Here is a 17,684-nt window from a genome sequence, read left to right as displayed (position 1 = left end):
CTTTGAGAAAGAGGTTTATATTTTAGAGAAAGAAAACCATGCTCTGCGCAGAGATTTCCAAGCACATTGGTCGTTTGGGAAATGAGCGACGCTTGTAAGCCAGCGTTTTGTTATGATTTCCATGTGAAATGCAATTACTGCTATCTCGTACTCGGTAGTTGGCTGGCTGAGTAGCCTAGTGCACACTCTCTGAACTTGTTTCTCGCCCCTGGAGCAAAACATGGATCACTATGAGGAAGATTTGGGACTCCGGACAAGTAAATTGATGGAGGATCTTTCTTTATATGGAGCATACAAAGATGGGATGTACAATGTAAGGAGGGACTTGGTCATAAACCCTGATTTAGATTTTTCGGTTCCAGCGATACCAGAGCAGAAAAGTAAGACAATGAATGGTAACTCTGCGCCGCACCAGCAGCTCCACACCGTTGAAAATTACATGTCTGGGAATAAAGTGTACAACGCGGCTCCCGTGCGCCCCGTGAATGGCAACCGAGCGGTTCCGGATTTTTGTACCCCTCAAAGAGACAGCGTTTATAACGAGGACAGCTATTGCACCAAATCCGAAGTTGCTTTGCCGTGTTATAGCGGCGCGTCTGAGCGGCATAAGAGGTATTCCTTGGAAGTGCAGGGGCACAGGTATAGCACCGGTAGCGCATTCGACGGCGTTATTCTAAACAAACCTGTACCCATACCTGGCAACAGATGCAACAGTATCTGCGTAACGCCCAACCATGACGGTAGATACAGTGCATCCAGCCCTCGTTCGAGTTTAGCATCTTCCCTGTCCTCTCAGGAGCAAAGCAAACATGCAAGCCCGAGGTCGAGCATCAGTAGTCCCCGCACGAGTTTGGTCGTGCCTGGACAAGACAAGTACACAAGTCCCAGATCCAGTCTGGTACACTGCGAAGGGAGCAGTGTCCTGAGTCCCCGGTCCAGCTATGCAAGCACAGCCAGCGACACAAGTAAACATTCCAGCCCAAGGGCCAGTCTGAACAGCTATGACTGCTGTAGTAAGCCTAGCAGTAACCGCACAAGCGGCATTAGTATGGGATATGACCAAAGGCACATCAGTCCCAGGTCCAGTACGGCAAGCCAGTACTCCTGTACCACCAGTCCAAGATCTAGCTATTCTGATTCTCGATACATGCCTATGGGGAACCATGATCTTGATGGTACAGTATTGCATGGCATGCCAATGGCCAGTCCCCGGTCAAGCATCTGCAGCCAGGATGGCAGCGCAAGGCCAGGCATGACAACAAACTGTGTTGTTAGTCCCCGCTCCAGCATCTCAAGTCACAGTTCTAGAAGTTCTCGCAGCTCAAGGGGATCTATGAGCACCTACCCGGATCTCCAACTGCCCTCGCCTCGCTCCTCAATGCTTGGGACTAGTTTGCATGAGGACACACTACTTCAAGATTTTGGAGAGGCAAATGGTGTCCATCATCGAATACATCTCCAAGCGCTCTCTGCCATGCCCGATTTCCAGCCCCAGCAGTCAGCCCAGCCGGGCATGAGTCCAGAGGTGACTGCCGGTTCCCCGTCATCTTTCAGTTATGGGGTAACCTCAAAAAACTCAGCCTCAGGCCAGAGGTTTAAGCTACCTTACCAGGTGACCCCCTGCAGAGAGAGTGGACCAAGCCAGGCAGAGAGGAGGCTGGAGGCCCTCACACTGGAGCTGGAGAAGGAGTTAGAGATGCACATGAAAAAAGAATACTTTGGTAAGTATAACTCCCCTAGAATGCCAAAGTCAGCTTTGATCAAAAGTGTGTTTTGAGAGACAGGCCCACCCAATCCTATAGCCAATCACGTGTTGAACACATTTGGCAAATATTCTAGTGAATAGGTGTGATTATTACGAGTTATACAACTGTGTGGTTTTTATGACATTAATGACAATCAGCTTTTTAGGCTTCAGTGTTGAACTCCAGAAACGATTTAGCTAGCATAAACACATGGACATAAAACATAAGACTAGGCTAGGCCTTTTGTACTCATGTCTTGTTTAGCATTACACACATTGCAGTCTGGTGTGAGGGGTTATGAACTTGAACTTCAGTGGAGGCCATTGGTCCTCGAATGGCTTAGCAACCTCAACCCAAGCAAACTTTGGAAGTAAATTAGCAACTGAAAAACCACACAGGTAAATTCTAAATTACTTCTTAACTAGAAAACGGAGCTCTATGAATAAATCATGCTCCTTTAGACTTAACTGGTGTGATTTCTAATGAGTGTTGGGCTAACTGGAGCATCAACTGAGTGTGATCTGGCCTGCATTGTCCATACAGCCACTAGTACCCAGACCACTGATTGGTGGAAAGAGCTGGCCTGGTCACAGCAGTCCAGAAATTGTCCAATCAAATGGGGCTACTGTTGTCCAGAGTAGCCAATTTACTATTTCCTTTGGTATGTGTGTGTATGAGAGCTCCAACTTCCTCATAGAAAGGTGGGTGAGCTCTACTTTCTTAAAATTGGACCACAGTCCCATTCATTAAACCACATGATCTCTTGATTTGTAATCAGCGTTGGTCTTTGGAAACCATAGGGCAAATGGATTGTTGTTACATTGTTAAAACACTGTGTTACTAGAGATATGTTATTACTGGCCATGTTTCACAGCATGTTGTCACAGGCCATTCCATTGGTTACCCTGTAACCTATATGTTTGTAACATAGGTTATCTGATTTACAGTGTTTGTAATGCTTTTATGTCATTATCAATTATGTACTTCATATTTTCTTATCGGTGACTGCTGATAAAAGTACTGAAAATACTCCTAATAGAGCTTTGTTACTTCATAGAGGTCTACTTGCATCTTCAACAAACCACATGTGTATTCTATAATGGCAACAACAAGTCCCTCTGTGGCCTTTGCAGGGAAATACTAATTTCTGACTTGGCAGAGCTAACGTTTACACAGCACTGAGTGCTGCTGAATGGAATCTTCTGTTCTGAGACAGCAGATCCCCTTCAGTGATTCAATGGTCTCGCTGAAAACAGGCTCAGCAGTCAACTTCTGGAAGTGTCTTCTCTTGGACACTTCTGCCTGTCTCAGGTTTAGTTTCTGTTTGACACGGTGTGTTTGTCCTGCAATGTCTGAGGTGTGGGTGTTCCCCCAAGATCAGAGGGTTCTACTAAAGTCAACAACTTTCTCCCAGGAAATGCCATTAGAACATGCCCGCCTCTGAATGTGCAGCCAGACACAGGACTGTAGTCAGAGAACAGTGGTGCGATTCTGCCAGCCAGTAAGTTGGCTCAGAATGGGCTGGGTTTATTACAGAGGAGCAGGTGAGAGCAGAGAATGCAGACACAACCCCCCTCCCCGCTCCCAAAACCAGAGCCAAGAAAGACGGCTCAGTTTCCGTGGCGACGGCAGAGAAATTGATGGCTGGGGCTTTGAGGCCTGTGCTGTCGCGCTGCGTGGTTCAGCCTGCAAGGCCCCTGTGTGGCCTCTGTTTGTTGTGGTGGCGAAGTAGCTGTGAATCAACAGCTGGCAGCAGCAACAGCATTGAAGGTCCTGAGCGGACCCGCCCCGCCCCCACCCCAGCTCCTCACGACCCCCCCCCACACACACACACACCCCGCCCTGCCCCCACCCCCGCGTAGCCCTTCATTAACCAGCCAGTGGGGAGTCGGGCAGCACCAGACACTTGGCACACGGTGTTGGCTGGCGGGCCAGACATGGCTGGTGGGGGTCAAGTCTGATCACCTGCTCGGAATAATAATGACAGTAGTCATACACACACATGCTGACATAGAGAGTAGAGTTTGAACCAGTCACCCTATCTAGCAGCCCATCAATACTGGTCACTGGATCGCATCTTCACATGCCATTATATAGTAGTGGCAACCTGGAATAAATGAACTAGTACAACAATGGTCTACAGTCTAAACAGGTTTACTTTTTTCAGACGTCCATAGTGCCCTTACCGTTCAAGGGACTGAACATGTATGTCTGTCCTCATGAGTGATGTCTGGACTGTTTTTATGGCCTTCTGAGTTTTGAGTGATGTCGTTACAAGTGACCCTGGAGTAGTGAACAAACTGTCCCTGTGTGAAAATGTGTTGCTCCCAGCATGACGAAGGATGAATGAGAATGATTTACAGCCTTGTCTCCACAAATATGCCGTGTCTACAACATAGCGACTTAAGTTTAACAAGAGCATAGACTTGAACTATTTACATGTTACTTATCGAATTTTTGGCCTAATGGTCTACAACATTCTTGTATTGCCGTAGGTATGGGTGTTGCTCTGCTACAGATACCAAATACCAACTTCTTAACCTGAACCTAAAACCTTCTTTTTCTCTTTTGTGTGAAGCACCATCACAGTCACAAAGTGACACATGGAAAACATGGCAAAGTGTAATGCAACAGTTTCACCCACCCTCCCACCCTTTTCCCTTAACATTCTAGTTATGGGTTTAAACAGTGTAGCAAAAGTAATAAAGAACTAAAACACACTTTTTTTCCTGGCTGGTTTTAATTAAGATTAAATGGCCTGCTAAGCTCCTCTGCCCATTTTCATGTAAAACACTAACCGTTTAATTGTACCATGTACTTACAGACTTCAATTACAACATTTAGGAAATAATCTAGAATCAACCATCTTACTATACCGTTTCCCTTTCTAAAAGCACTTTCTCTCCCTTATTTAATTTTTCCTATTTTGCACAACAATCTTTCCATCTTTAGCAGTGTTGATGATGCGTAAGGTGGTCCACATTATGAAGTGCATGTGGTTCGTTGTTTTGTTTACATTTTGTTAGCAAGCCCCAACCTAATTGTAGTGGAAATAAACTTTTTTAAGCACAGTGGAACTTTGTGTTTAGAGAAAAAACGGCACACCAAAATCTTTATAATGTTAAAAATGTGCACATAACTGACTGAAATACTGTTGCTTTACTCCACTTTATTGTCAACATACTCTTCTGCAATCAACTCATTGTAGCCTAGCTATCTTGTAGGGAGATACTGTGGGGGTTTCAGGCAAGTGCATGCTGTTGGAATGCAGTAGAAGTGGATGGAGAAACTGAAGGAGACCTTGGTCTGGAGAATGCACAATAAACTGTGTGTGGGGGGCAGAGGTCAGGATAGTGACCTGCTTTAGATACCGGCAAGTGGTGGGAGTCCACAGAACCACACACCCCCTCACACGCTCCAAAATGGTTATCACATTCTGTGGGGCACTTGACTAAGTTCCGATGGCATATAGAGCCCTTACCTGTCTGCAAGCATAGTTAGCATACACTTCATGTAGCGGTGGGGATGGAAAAAGATAAACCCCATTGCTTGGAAATGTTCCAGATGCTACTGTAGCAAGGACATGCAGGAACCCACTGGGCCTGAACTAAGCAGTCGTCTAGGTTTGTAGACTGTGCAGATTGGTAACCTGCAGCAGTCTAATCACAGTCTAACTGCAGTCAGCTGAGAAATGATTAGAATCAATCTGTTTGCCAAATACTATTTGGTCCAAGACCCTCAGACAGAATTCTCCAAACTACATTGGACCTATGTGTTGTTTTTCACTGATAGTAAGGTTGCCCTGTTTCCCAGTATTTCAGGGTTGCTCATTAGAGGATGTGGGGTTAACAGCTGAGATATGGGATCAAGCTAGCTGGCAGTTGTTTCTCATTTCCTTTCCAAAGGCTATCACAGGTATTTATTTTGGCTAAGCCCTCATAAAGATTAAGATGATTCATCATTTAGTTGTTATCGTAGGGAAGATAGCTCTTAGTTTCCTGGTCAGTTATCGTTTTTTAAACGCAGGAACAGTCAGAAGTTGTAGATTGCAATAGGAAAGGCCAATATTTGACTTTGATCCTACTGAACTTTACAGAAGCCATGTTTAAAGGAAAACCCATTTGCTAATAAAGTTCCTGTGCTTCACTTCCAGTGCCCTTTTGGTGGTTTCACAATGCCAAGAGAGTTATCATATTACAGCTATAACAATGAAACAGCTAACGCTATATATAGAATGTGTGGCTTTTTAATGAGTTCTACTTGTTTCATCTCTCTGAAATGGATTCTGAGACTCAATGATTTGTCTGAGATGATACTTTCTTCATCAGAGACATTGTGGGGGGTGGGGGGGCATTTGAGTCAGCCCCCTGTTGGGATGTTGTGTCCTGTAGGCGTGGTGACCCTGGACTCACCCCACCCAGGCTTTGACCCTGCACTCGCTATGGAATGTGACCCCGACGGAGGCCATCTTGTGCGTGAGAGCTTGGGGGATCATTAGTCTATGTCCACATACTCTCCAGTCAAGGCCTTCCTTGCTTCTGTTCTTCCTTAAGGCCACAGAGGGAAGTTCCACTGAGGAACCAGACAGACTATAACCAGAGGTTTCCACAATCCTGTGACCCTCAAGACTACAATCTTAGTTTCTTCTACCACTTTCAGTCTTTTACAGTTCAGTGGTCCTTCCCAGGATCGAGTTCCACCACCTGTCCAGACCCACTGATTTGCACTGGTCACCAGGTACCAACAGGTCAGGTGTGGGAGGGGAGTGTTTGACCCATGAGAAGAGAACACTGAGATACTGGTTCAGTCTTTAACAATAAAAAAAAAAAAAAAAAAAGTTCAAAAAACTACTGGCTCTGTGGCTCATCTGTGTCAAACTAAATCATAAGATGGACGATAACTTGTATTTTGTTACCTTTTTCAGGTATCTGTATCAAATGTGGGAAAGGTGTGTATGGAGCCAGCCAAGCCTGTCAGGCCATGGGGAACCTGTACCACACCAACTGCTTTACCTGCTGCTCCTGTGGTAAGTTGGCTGTGCTCTGTCATCATGGCAGTTCCTCCCTATCTGTTGTGTCCTCTGAACACTTCAGTACCACTTCATTTCATGGGATGAACGTTGTGGGTGAGTTGTCAAATTTAGTTTTGAAAAGTTCTGAAGACTGGAGTGAAATCAACAGTCAACCTAAAGGACGTGGAGATCGGGTGTGTGCACTGCCACTTGTCACCTGACTCCAACACTCCTCTCGTGTTTCGAAGAGAAACGAGGGAGATGATTGAGAGTGTTTGGAGCAACTTGGCCTTCATTCATGTGCGATGTAGGCTACATAGATACCGATCCCTTATCATTTACATGTAACTCAATCCACATAAACACACTTATTGTATGGATGAAGAATAAGGTACAGTGTCTTTAGTCCCAAAGTCTTTCAATACTGTTCTCTGACCTCATACACATTTCCTTCCTCAAGTTTAAATTGTACAGAAAGGCTGTGATGTGTATTATTTCAAGAAAATAAGAATGTGGATTTAATCCCAGTTTGGCACATTAATCCATAGTAAGTGAATAAGTTTTCCTCTGCTAGTTCTTTTGTTACCATCTCAGTTTTGTTCTCAGTGAACGAAGGCTCTACTGGCCATCTCGACTATTAAAATGTCTTGATAGTTTATCTGTAACATAAACTCTGTGATGTATTATCTGGTCGTCTTGTGAATGTTTGCCTTTAAGCAGAGTGTTTTGAAGGCCAATGAGAGGTTTAGTTTGAAAGTGCCTGCGGATGTCATAACACTATCCAGTGATTTATAAGGACTTTACGCTTTTCAGGGCTTGTTTGTTTGTTTCTTTCAAATAGCGGACTAGATTGTGCCAAACTTATGGCTGGTGAGAGTCAGGCCTGACCAGTGAGGGACAGACGGGGAGACTTTGCTGAGACATTGCTCGCTGGTAGCCTTGGGCTTTGTTTAACCATGCATAATTGAGCCCTCCTCTTGGCTTACTCCCATGGTTGCACCCTTTTTTCATGAAATGGCCAGGAATGCAAACTACCCCCCTCCACTTCAGCCAGCCAGCCTTCCCTCGAGGACCTCAATCAGACAGTCACAAAGTGTACCAGGCCTGAATATCTGGGGGGGGGGGGGGGGGGGGGAGAGGCCTGGCATGGGCTCTAAGCAAACAACACACAGACCCATGCACATGCACATATACATGCACACACACACACACTCAAGCATGCCTGTTCCCTTTAACGTCACAGCTTCATAGTTGTAAGTCGCACCTGGCCAGCCAGCCAGCCAACCGGTCAGTCAGCCTGTTGTTTGTATCCGGTATTTAAACCAAGCCCAGACGGGATCTCACCCACATGTCTTTGCTCTGCCAGCTCGTGCCTGTAATATGGGTCATAGCTGATGAATCAGTATGTTTCTGTAATACTACCTGCCTCTCCAAGATCACCAGACACTCAGCCGTAGGCCTCACATTTGTAGAACCTGTTTATGATGCATGGGCTCGTCTCGCCACCTGCACCTGGCACACAGGGTGCGCCCAAAGTGAGAATATACATCCCACTTCAAAGTGTGAGGTGTGGAACTGACCTTCTGTCTGGTGATGTAGCTTTGTGGTTCACATGAACTTCCCCAATGGAAGACAGTGCGCATTGTGAGGCTGCTTTTGTAGAAGAACAACAGATTACTTCTCCTCTGTCCTTATTAAAATCAAATGTTATTGATGTAGCCCGTTTTACAAGCACTGTCACAGAGGGCTTCAAATGCCCATAGGAACTGCACCAAAACCAACTTAAACCCTCAACCTTATTGGCTGTTTGTCTTGAGTAACATGGATTCTTGGGTGTGTCAAGGTGTGAAAGCATTATCCATGAAAGAGCACCATAACTTGGAGACACTTGGAGTCATGGGTGAGTCACTCCCTTCAGCATCCATCCTTCCCTGCCTACCCCCAGCACTGAGCTGAGCAGACCCCTGTGACCCTCCCTCCATCCCTGCCCTCCTCCCCCTCTTATCCTCAGCACACAGCCTGCAGGTGATAAAGGCCTACTTGTTCTGAGATGAGAGCGTGGGAGGAGAGGGAGTCACTGGGGGAGGAGAGAGGAGAAGGTGTGTGGGTGTGGAACCTGAGAAATGTTTTCGTTCGGCATCCAGAAATCTGTTTACAATGAACATAATGGATGCTGCGTGGACAGTTGAACTTGGAATATGTAGATTTTACTCTGCTTGGGTATAATTTAATTGTGGATTCAGAATATGTTGTTGTTGAATCCCCCCTCATCTCACTTTTATTTAATTTTCGTTTATTCAAAGCAGTCTAATAATGTATTCTTTAGCAGATGCTGTTATCCAAAGCAACGTACAGGGGTGGATCTGAGCTTGTGACCTCTTGATATGCAGTTGAATTCTTTTCCACTGAGCTTATTGTGCCTAAGGCCAGCGATCATATTGTTAAAAAACAGGAGTAGTTGCTAAAGGATTTTATAAAAATCCTGTCTGGACTTTCATTGTCTGCTAATGGCAGTGTTTAGAATGTTCGCAGTCAAGTCATCCTACAGAGAACAATGAGTCTCTCTAACCAGTAAGATATATCTGTCTGCACCTCAGAGTGTGATCACATCACTGGAACCAGGCTACACGTCACTGGAACCAGGCTACACATCACTGGAAGCAGGCTACACATCACTGGAACCAGGCTACACATCACTTGAACCAGGCTACACATCACTGGAAGCAGGCTACACATCACTGGAACAGATATGGGGCCGGGTATTGTCCCCCTCATGCTGTGTCTTCTGATGAGTATTCCCCAAATCATAATCACTCTCTTGTTGGTTCAGAGACCACTAAATGACCTAAGGGTGACATCACTGGATTCCTTTAAGGTGAGGTCACAATACTCCTGGCTCCCATGTGGGTTTGAGAGATGACCCAGTTGTAGTGATATTTTCAGATGCCAGGGCAGGACCCCTGGACTGATGGTGCTTTGATAAACCCTCCAGGCCTCCAGGCTGCAAGGTGGGACAGTGATTTTAGTACCTTGAACAGGTTATTAGATCATTGTTGTCTCTGTACGATAACACACAGCATGTGCATTGATAACCGTTGAAGGGTCAAGAATTACACATTATTTCAAGATCTGCGCCACTATGGGCATGTCTGTGAAACGGAACCTTCATGAAACAGTTGAGTCATGGGAAACAGGGTCCGTACCAGCAAAGTATACAGGGGGCGGAGGGGTTTGGGGGGAGGAAGGGGGGATCTCAAGTGTAAAATCCCAATCAGAGAGATTTGGTTCCTGGACTCCATGGAAAATGCCTCATGTCCCACAGTGCTCAGGGGCTGTGAGCTGAGGAGGGGGTGGAGACCTGTGCACCCCTCTCTTGTGACAAAGGATAGAGGGAGAGGGGGGGAGTCCTCCCCCCCTCCCCCTCTCCACGAGGGAGGGAGGGTGGTTGAATGGGACCAGCCAGTGACCTCAGGCAGAAAGAATGTCCCCGTTTGCTCATGCGGCCCGCTCCCCTCGGCAGCAGCATCACAGTCAGTGGACAGAGGCTTTGTACTCACCTCCCTCTTCAGAGCACAGGCCGCAGACCGACACGCACACGTCCCCCACCGCATGGACAATGTCCATCCCAACCCCAAATGGTTTTAAATGCTTTTAGTGACTTCAACAACAAAAAACACTGAGTGAGACGATCTTGAAGGGGATGGAGTATTTGTCTTTCTTCATCCTTCCTCCATCCTCCAAATGCCACTGTGTGTCTGTCTCACCTATTGTTCCACTGCATTCTTTCCCGACAACCGATAGTTAAGTGGGAGTTAATGTATTGCTATCTCCCAGCTTTGTGACACTGTGTGTGTGGTTGTGCGTGCGTTTGAAATACAGCAATTGCATAAATTTGGGTGCAGAATAGGGGGAAATGTCTTTCCCATGCCGGGCTACCCCATAAAATCAATGGCAGCTCAGGACGGCAATTAAACGGGACTAATCCCACAGATTTATGAGCTGCATGTGCTTCGTCTGCCAGGCTGTAGGGTGAAGTCATCGCTCCCCGCCAGAAACAAACGGCTGCCATTTACTCCCATCTGAATGGGCGTGCTTTTAAGGCAGGCAGGCAGGCATCGCAGGGGGTGCAAAAGGCCAGCTCCCACAGAAGAAAGAAGGCCAGATCTCTATGGGGTCTGGTTTAGACCTGGTTTAAACCTGGAGCCAACCAGCTGAATGACGCCCCCATCTCCATGTGGCAGAGCCGGGAACCTCAAAGTGCTGACTTTTGGGGGAAGACCTGTTAGCTGTGGAGCCCCCTGTATCAAACATAGAGAGAGCCTCTCTTCAGGGGTTTATTGTTGGACTGTGTGTGTGTGTGTGTGTGTGTGTGTGTGTGTGTGTGTGTGTGTGCTCACACAATGAAAGGGGAGCCCTCTGGGGTTTTGAGTAGGGAGTGAGTGGCTGTAGTTTGTACAGCAGATTGTGGTTGCAGTATTGATTGTTGTGACTGGCTGGCTGATTGGCTGGGATCTTGTGGAAATCAATGCCCAGAGGACCGGCCCAGTTGTGCCAGCTAAGTGGATGGTGTCACCCACCCAAGCAGCCATCTGCTGCAGCTACACCCTGTGGAGCTGCTTCTGTTCTAGCCCCAATGGAACAGCTTGATGGAGCCCGTATGAATGGAATGTTTATATTCTTATATACAGATAAACATTTTCAACTTTATATGGAACCGTTTCTTGATGTTGTGTATTTTGTGTTTCAAGGTTGTTCCACAAAATGTCAAACATCTTCAGCCTGTACTGCTGTTGTGTTGATTTTGTATGCGTATAACTAGGGGAGGTCCATGAGTGTATCCGCAATGACGGGTGTTGTCAACTCTGCTCTTTTTCTCAGGGAGGAGACTGCGAGGGAAAGCTTTCTACAACGTCAATGGCAAGGTCTACTGTGAAGAGGACTTCTTGGTGGGTGTAGTTTGCCTGCCTGTGTGTGTTTGTGTGTGAGTCCAGCTCTGTAATGGGAAGAGCTCCTAAGAGGCAGCGGAGAAGTGCTCCATGTTCCTGGCTCTTTCAACCCTGTCAGGAGGGGAGGGGGGGGGAACATTCTAGAACCCTCCAGGGAAAGCAGACCTTGTAGCGCCGCAATTAAAGTGATGCACCACCCCACCATTTCCCCCTAAATTCCCAAAGGAGCACACAGTTAGCCCACTGCTCTTCATTTAGAGGAGGAAGAGGGTGTTTGGGCAGCTGCAGGTCTCAGACTCAGGGTCCATCTGCTTCAGGTCACCCCCAAGGAGAAACATTCACCGACCCTCCTCTCAATTGGTCAGCATTTAATTATGGACTGTCTCTGGCCTGCATTCTTTAGAGTCATTCTATTGTTTTCTGAAATATGAATAACTGTCTCCTCCTACTTTTACGGGGAGCATTCCTCTTGAGCCAATAGGAAGCAGATAGATCCAGAGATGGTCCAAGGGGCCAGGTGGTGGACGTGACAAGGCATTTCCTTCTCCTCCTCCTACACCGTGTAACCAAGGGGGAGGAGTGGAGGCTGGCAGATGGTATGTCTGAGGAGGGGGTGGGGGGGAAGCCTGCTGGACTCGCACCACCCACCTCCACCTGCTGCTCCGAGTCCCCCTCTTAACACTGTCATCAGGTCACGACCCCGAGGGCATAAGCGCTGCAGATGGTCACCCCGCCCTGAGGCCGTGGCTTAGAGAGGACGCAGACAGCGTTAGACACAAAAGGAGGGAGAGAAATACCAACAAATATACAGACAGAGAAAGACGGAGACATGCAGACGAGCAGATAGCGACCCAGAGACTTGCCATGAGGCAGACAGGAGAGGATTTGGGTACCATCACCTCAGAGCAACACGCTCACAGAAGCTTGGTTGAGCTCTGTCATGTCTGTGGAGGACACCAGTTTCAACTTCAGAGGAGACAAAGAACCACCACAGATTCCTATCGACGACATAAAGAGCGCAGTAGCTCCCCCTATAGATGGGTAGTGTTAAGAGAGATAAAGAGAAAGGACAAAAACGGAAGCCTGAATATTGAATGCATCTGCGTTGTTGTTGTGCATTGAAACATTGACTTTGCCGTCTTTGGTCCCAGGCAGGGTTTGGAGTTTCCTGCCCCCCCATCTCCCCTCGGTGGTGTTATTATGTCAATAGTATGCGCAAAGCTATCTGTGTTTGACACGTCCCTGCCCGTTTCTTTTTCTCTCACAGTACTCTGGTTTTCAGCAGACGGCTGAGAAGTGCTTTGTGTGCGGCCACCTCATCATGGAGATGGTAAGCATTGCCCCTCGCCGACGGGCCTCCTTGTTAAGAGCTGATGATTTCACTGCGCTCCTCGCTTAACACACCAGCACACCATGAAGTCGCTTTCATCGTGTCCGTGTGTGACTGTGTAGATCCTCCAGGCGCTGGGCAAGTCCTACCACCCGGGCTGTTTCCGCTGTGTGGTGTGTAAGGAGGGCCTGGACGGCGTTCCCTTCACCGTGGATGTGGAGAACAACATCTACTGTGTGAACGACTACCACACGTAAGCACCGCACGCACGCCATCGTTCTTTTTTTACTTCCGTGTTCTTGAAAGAAGTAGACCATCCTAGCAGCGGTAGTTCTGCCAAGTACTGTGTAAGTATTATACAATACAGTGGCAGGATACATGAAAGTATTTTCTTAAAGGTTGTCACTGTTTTCCCTCACAGGGTGTTTGCCCCCAAGTGTGCCTCCTGCAACCAACCTATCCTCCCAGCCCAGGTAACGAGCCATGATATCCCTTTGTCTATCTGACTGTCTGACTGTCTGTCTGTCTGTCTGTCTGACTGTCTATATGTCTGTCTCCTAACAGGGCTCTGAGGAGACCATTCGGGTTGTGTCCATGGACAAGGACTACCACGTGGAGTGCTACCACTGCGAGGTGAGGCCCCACTTCACCCCAGGAGTGTGTGTGTGTCAGTGGCTTTTATCTCAGTGTGTGTGTGCGTGTGTGTGTGTATCCGGTCTAAGTGCAAGCACCGGCAGACCTGTGTGGTGACTCATTGACCAGGTACACTCCCATGTTGATCCGTTGCTCAGCACTGAGCTCAGCTGGGGGGCTGCTGTTGTTCTTTAACCTGTCGCCTCACATTGAATGGTTTCCCGGCGAAGCAGAAATAACATTGCCACACTGTCACCCTGAATGGCATTAAAATGTACATTTAGTCATTTAGCAGACACTCTTATCCAGAGCAGCTCTTATCCAGAGCAGTAAGTACATGGACATTCCCCCGAGGCAAGTAGGGTGAAGTGCCTAGCCCAAGGACACAACGTCATTTTTCACGGCCAGGAATCGAACCAGCAACCTTCTGATTACTAGCCCGATTCCCTAACCGCTCAGCCACCTGACTCCCTAAATGATGCCTTCATACCTGTGTATACAGTAGTATCCCTGTAAATGAGGAAAGCAGGACGCCAGAAACTGGTTAACTGGTTAACCTATTTAATCGAAGCACATTCCATTCCACGCCTGCCTCATATTGTCCTCTAGCTAATTGATAAAGGAATTATGAAAGCAGACAGTAATGATTCTGAGAAGGCTCATGGCTGAATGGTTAGCAGGAACAAGGGACAACACAGTTAGGTGGAGGATGGGGAGTAAACACCTGACAGGACACAGAGTCTGAACACGTGCACTGCCGAGGGTCCAATCAGTGGTCACATGTTCAGAAATGTGAAAAGAAGAATAAAAACACAAACAAATTCAGATCAAAGATTTTTTTATGTGTTGCAGTAAACTTTGCTCAGGTTTGACACTGTATGGTACAGAAAAGTCAGACCCAGAATCAATATTACACATGAGTACAATCCATACACATTAGAGATTGTCATCCTGGTAAATGTGCCTCTGTGAGCCCGTGTTAAACATTGGATCTGTGTATGTGCTGTGCCAGGACTGCGGCCTGCAGCTGAATGATGAGGAGGGCCACCGCTGTTACCCCCTGGAAGGCCACCTGCTCTGCCACTGCTGCCACATCCAGAGGCTCAAGGCCCAGGGCCCCTCCTCCCACCCGCCCCCCAGCTACCCCCTGCATGTCACCGAGCTGTGAGGGACCGCAGGAAGCCAGGGACAACCACACCTGAGCAGAAGGAAGGGAGACCCACCCCATGGAATCTTCACCGGTTGCACAACCCCCAATCCCCCAGGGCTGTCTTTCTGGCCTTTCCCCCTCGCCCCCCCTCCCCAGCGGAGGGGAGGGGGGAGAACATGGACCTCATCCATGACATCTTCCACTGCAGCCCCAGCAGCACAGGGCTGGGGTGGGAACGAGTCTGTTGCTCTTCTAGCATCTGTTTTTCTATTTTTTTCACCTCCATTTTTTCGCCTACGAACCCTTAGGCCCCTGGCCCACCCCGAGGCCCCCGGCCCACCCAGAGGCCCCAGGTGACGTCACAGCCCTGACCCCTGCACATTTATCAAAGAGGGGGCTGAGTCGGAGGGAGGGGGCCACTCTCGTCTTTTTCCTTCCTTCCTTCCTTCTCTCTCTCTCTCTCTCTCTCTCTCTCTCTCTCTCTCTCTCTCTCTCTCTCTCTCTCTCTCTCTCTCTCTCTCTGTCTCTCTCTCTGTCTATCTCTCTCTCTCCGTCTCTCTCTCTGTCTATCTCTCTCTCTGTCTCTCTCTCTCCTTGTTCTTCTCCACCATTTAGATTCATTCCATTGTGCTGAGGGAAGCAGTGCGCTACGTTGCGTTGACCACTCCTCTGTCACAGAGAACAGTGTGCACGGGGGTTTTCCCAGGAGGCTGGGGAAGCAGGCCCACACATTCCAGATGGCTGGCAGTGCCTAGGGTGGGCATGCTGTGCCTTCAGAGTGGAGCCTCAAAGAGGAGCTGGCCCCCTCCCCCCCCCAGCACAGTTCCTCTCGGCTATGCAAGGGTATCCAGCACCATTCCCTGACTGTGACACTCCCCTCCCTCTCTCTTCGTGTGCCTTCCCAGACCCCCCGCTGTTCCAGAACTTTGGCCTCCTGGGAGTACCAAACGGCGGGGACATTGGAACCACACACTTGCCGTTACCGGGCAGAGCGCCGACACTCATTCCACTTAGCAGTCTTAGACGTGACCTTCAGAGATTCACAAGCAGTGTCTTAATGACTTATTATATTACAAGAGAGTTAGATGCACATAGATCCTCTTATGTATGAATATATATTTTGCAGGCATTTTCCACATAAAAACCTAGACGTAGTCTCTTTTTGTCGTTGCTGTGTTCATATCGATCGGAATTGGAGGCAAAGCAAGCTGTAACAGTGTTAGGTCTCTGAAGTGTATTGTCTGGTCTGTCGTACCATTTGGTCTGGAGGTCACAGGCCTCAGAGGCCTCTGGGTGGTCAGAGGCTCATGTAGACCCACACTGTTGTCACACTGGCTCTTTTCATTTTTCCAGACACTGGTTTTGTCCAATGTGTCTTCACTGTTAATACAGTGTGTGAAGAGCCTCTAACATTTCCTCTTGCCTTAAGACAGAACATGTGTTTTGTGTTTGTGTGTGCGTGTGTGCCCTGTACTGGTCCTTTAGATTGTCCGGACTGTTGTGGGAGGAGGTCCCTGAAAACCCGGAGTTGCTGGTCCCACCCGCGTCTCTAGGGAGTCCCCCGTTCTTTCTTATTGCTGGATATGCTGATGTATGTTTGAGTGTGAGAAAGAGTATATGTGTGATTGTGTAAGAGGGTTGATTTGTGTGTCTGTTGGTGACTGTTTGTGTGTGTGCAGGACGCCAGTGGCAGGGCCATGGTACAAGCACCTCTAAGTAGGCAGGGCAGCTTACAGGAACAGCCACCATCAAACTCCACAAACCGACCCATTCTATCTTTTCCTTTCTCTAGCTCTCTGTCTCTCTTTCTCTCCTTTCTCTCTTCTCCCTCTCCTCATCTCTCTCTCTCACTCTCTCTCTCCCTCTCCTTTTCTCTATCTCCAACAGTGTGCGTGGGCTCGTCTTGTCTACTCCCAGTCCACCTCGGTCACCTCCACTACTACTGAATCTATCAGACGGGGGCTGATCCAGAGATTAAAGAGAATGAGGGACCCATACAGGCATAACAGGCTTTTCCCTCAATGAGATTCTTTTGAATGTAATTATTAGTGTTCGGTGTGTTTGGCAAGCTGTATTTTTTGTTTTTCTGCTCCCATTTGTACATTTGCAAAGACATACAAAATGCTGTTTTTGCTGGGATGTTCCATTCGATGGTAGATGAACTGAATCTCAGCTTAGTATGAGATTCCTAGTCAAGGAATGTGTATTTTACTTGAAGACTGAGGCAATGGCATTTTCTGAACTGTAGTTTGTAATAGCACAATAAGACCCACAGTATGAATCTCAAATCATGTTCATTACGGCAGAATCATTTTCTTTCTTGACAAGAGTTTGTCCCTTTTAAGGATGTCTTAATACACCTCTTTTTAAAAATACTACTTCAGTTCCATTTCTGTTGCATAGCACAAAACTAGTTTCCCTGTACATAAAGAGGCTAGTTTCTGTTTCATTGTCTGAGATCACTACGAGTGAGAGCCTTTCTCTCTGTCTTGACAACTGTCACACCACTTGTGTATCGCTAAGCGTTTGATTACCTAGATGGTTCATAAAAAGGAAACTAGATTTATTTATCTAAACATGAAAAGTCTAAAGTTATTTAATGTATTAAAAAATCGGGACGTATCATTTAACTGTAGATGATATAATCTGCTTTTTCAATAAAGTGGTTTTGTAGCTAACTTACACCAAGTGATGTTGTCTTTTTTGTTGGATGTGATTAACACATAGGGAGTAGTTAATTAAGGAAGGCTAACCCCTCTCTCTGCTAAATAAATCACACTGCTGAACTTCAGAACAAAATGGACAAAACTGGGGAACCTTATGGACAAGTGCTTTTCACAAGCCGTGTTCCCAGTGGACATTGGGATGG

General features: G+C 47.4%; 1 protein-coding gene across 1 annotated transcript; it reads left to right on the top strand.

The window, feature by feature from the left end:
- The first annotated feature begins 31 nt into the window (after positions 1–31).
- Positions 32–17,488, top strand: wtip (WT1 interacting protein). Its single transcript, XM_067248910.1, has 8 exons — positions 32–1,721; positions 6,670–6,771; positions 11,635–11,702; positions 12,970–13,032; positions 13,155–13,285; positions 13,454–13,505; positions 13,597–13,665; positions 14,678–17,488. The coding sequence occupies exons 1-8, from the start codon at positions 221–223 to the stop codon at positions 14,831–14,833; spliced, it is 2,142 nt and encodes a 713-aa protein (XP_067105011.1). The 5' UTR covers positions 32–220; the 3' UTR covers positions 14,834–17,488.
- Positions 17,489–17,684: the final 196 nt, after the last annotated feature.

Source organism: Osmerus mordax, chromosome 13 (assembly GCF_038355195.1).
Source record: "Osmerus mordax isolate fOsmMor3 chromosome 13, fOsmMor3.pri, whole genome shotgun sequence".
Classification (NCBI taxonomy): Eukaryota; Metazoa; Chordata; class Actinopteri; order Osmeriformes; family Osmeridae; genus Osmerus; species Osmerus mordax.
Note: the sequence above shows the minus strand (reverse complement) of the source record. Positions and strands in the feature narration are given on the sequence as shown.

Bases quoted from the DNA above. Each gene is read 5' to 3' on its own strand.
- wtip (XM_067248910.1), top strand. From the start codon at position 221: ATGGATCACTATGAGGAAGATTTGGGACTCCGGACAAGTAAATTGATG. The intron at 1,722-6,669 runs GTAAGTATAACT...TACCTTTTTCAG, and splicing joins CATGAAAAAAGAATACTTTG to GTATCTGTATCAAATGTGGG. The intron at 13,033-13,154 runs GTAAGCATTGCC...GTGACTGTGTAG, and splicing joins GCCACCTCATCATGGAGATG to ATCCTCCAGGCGCTGGGCAA.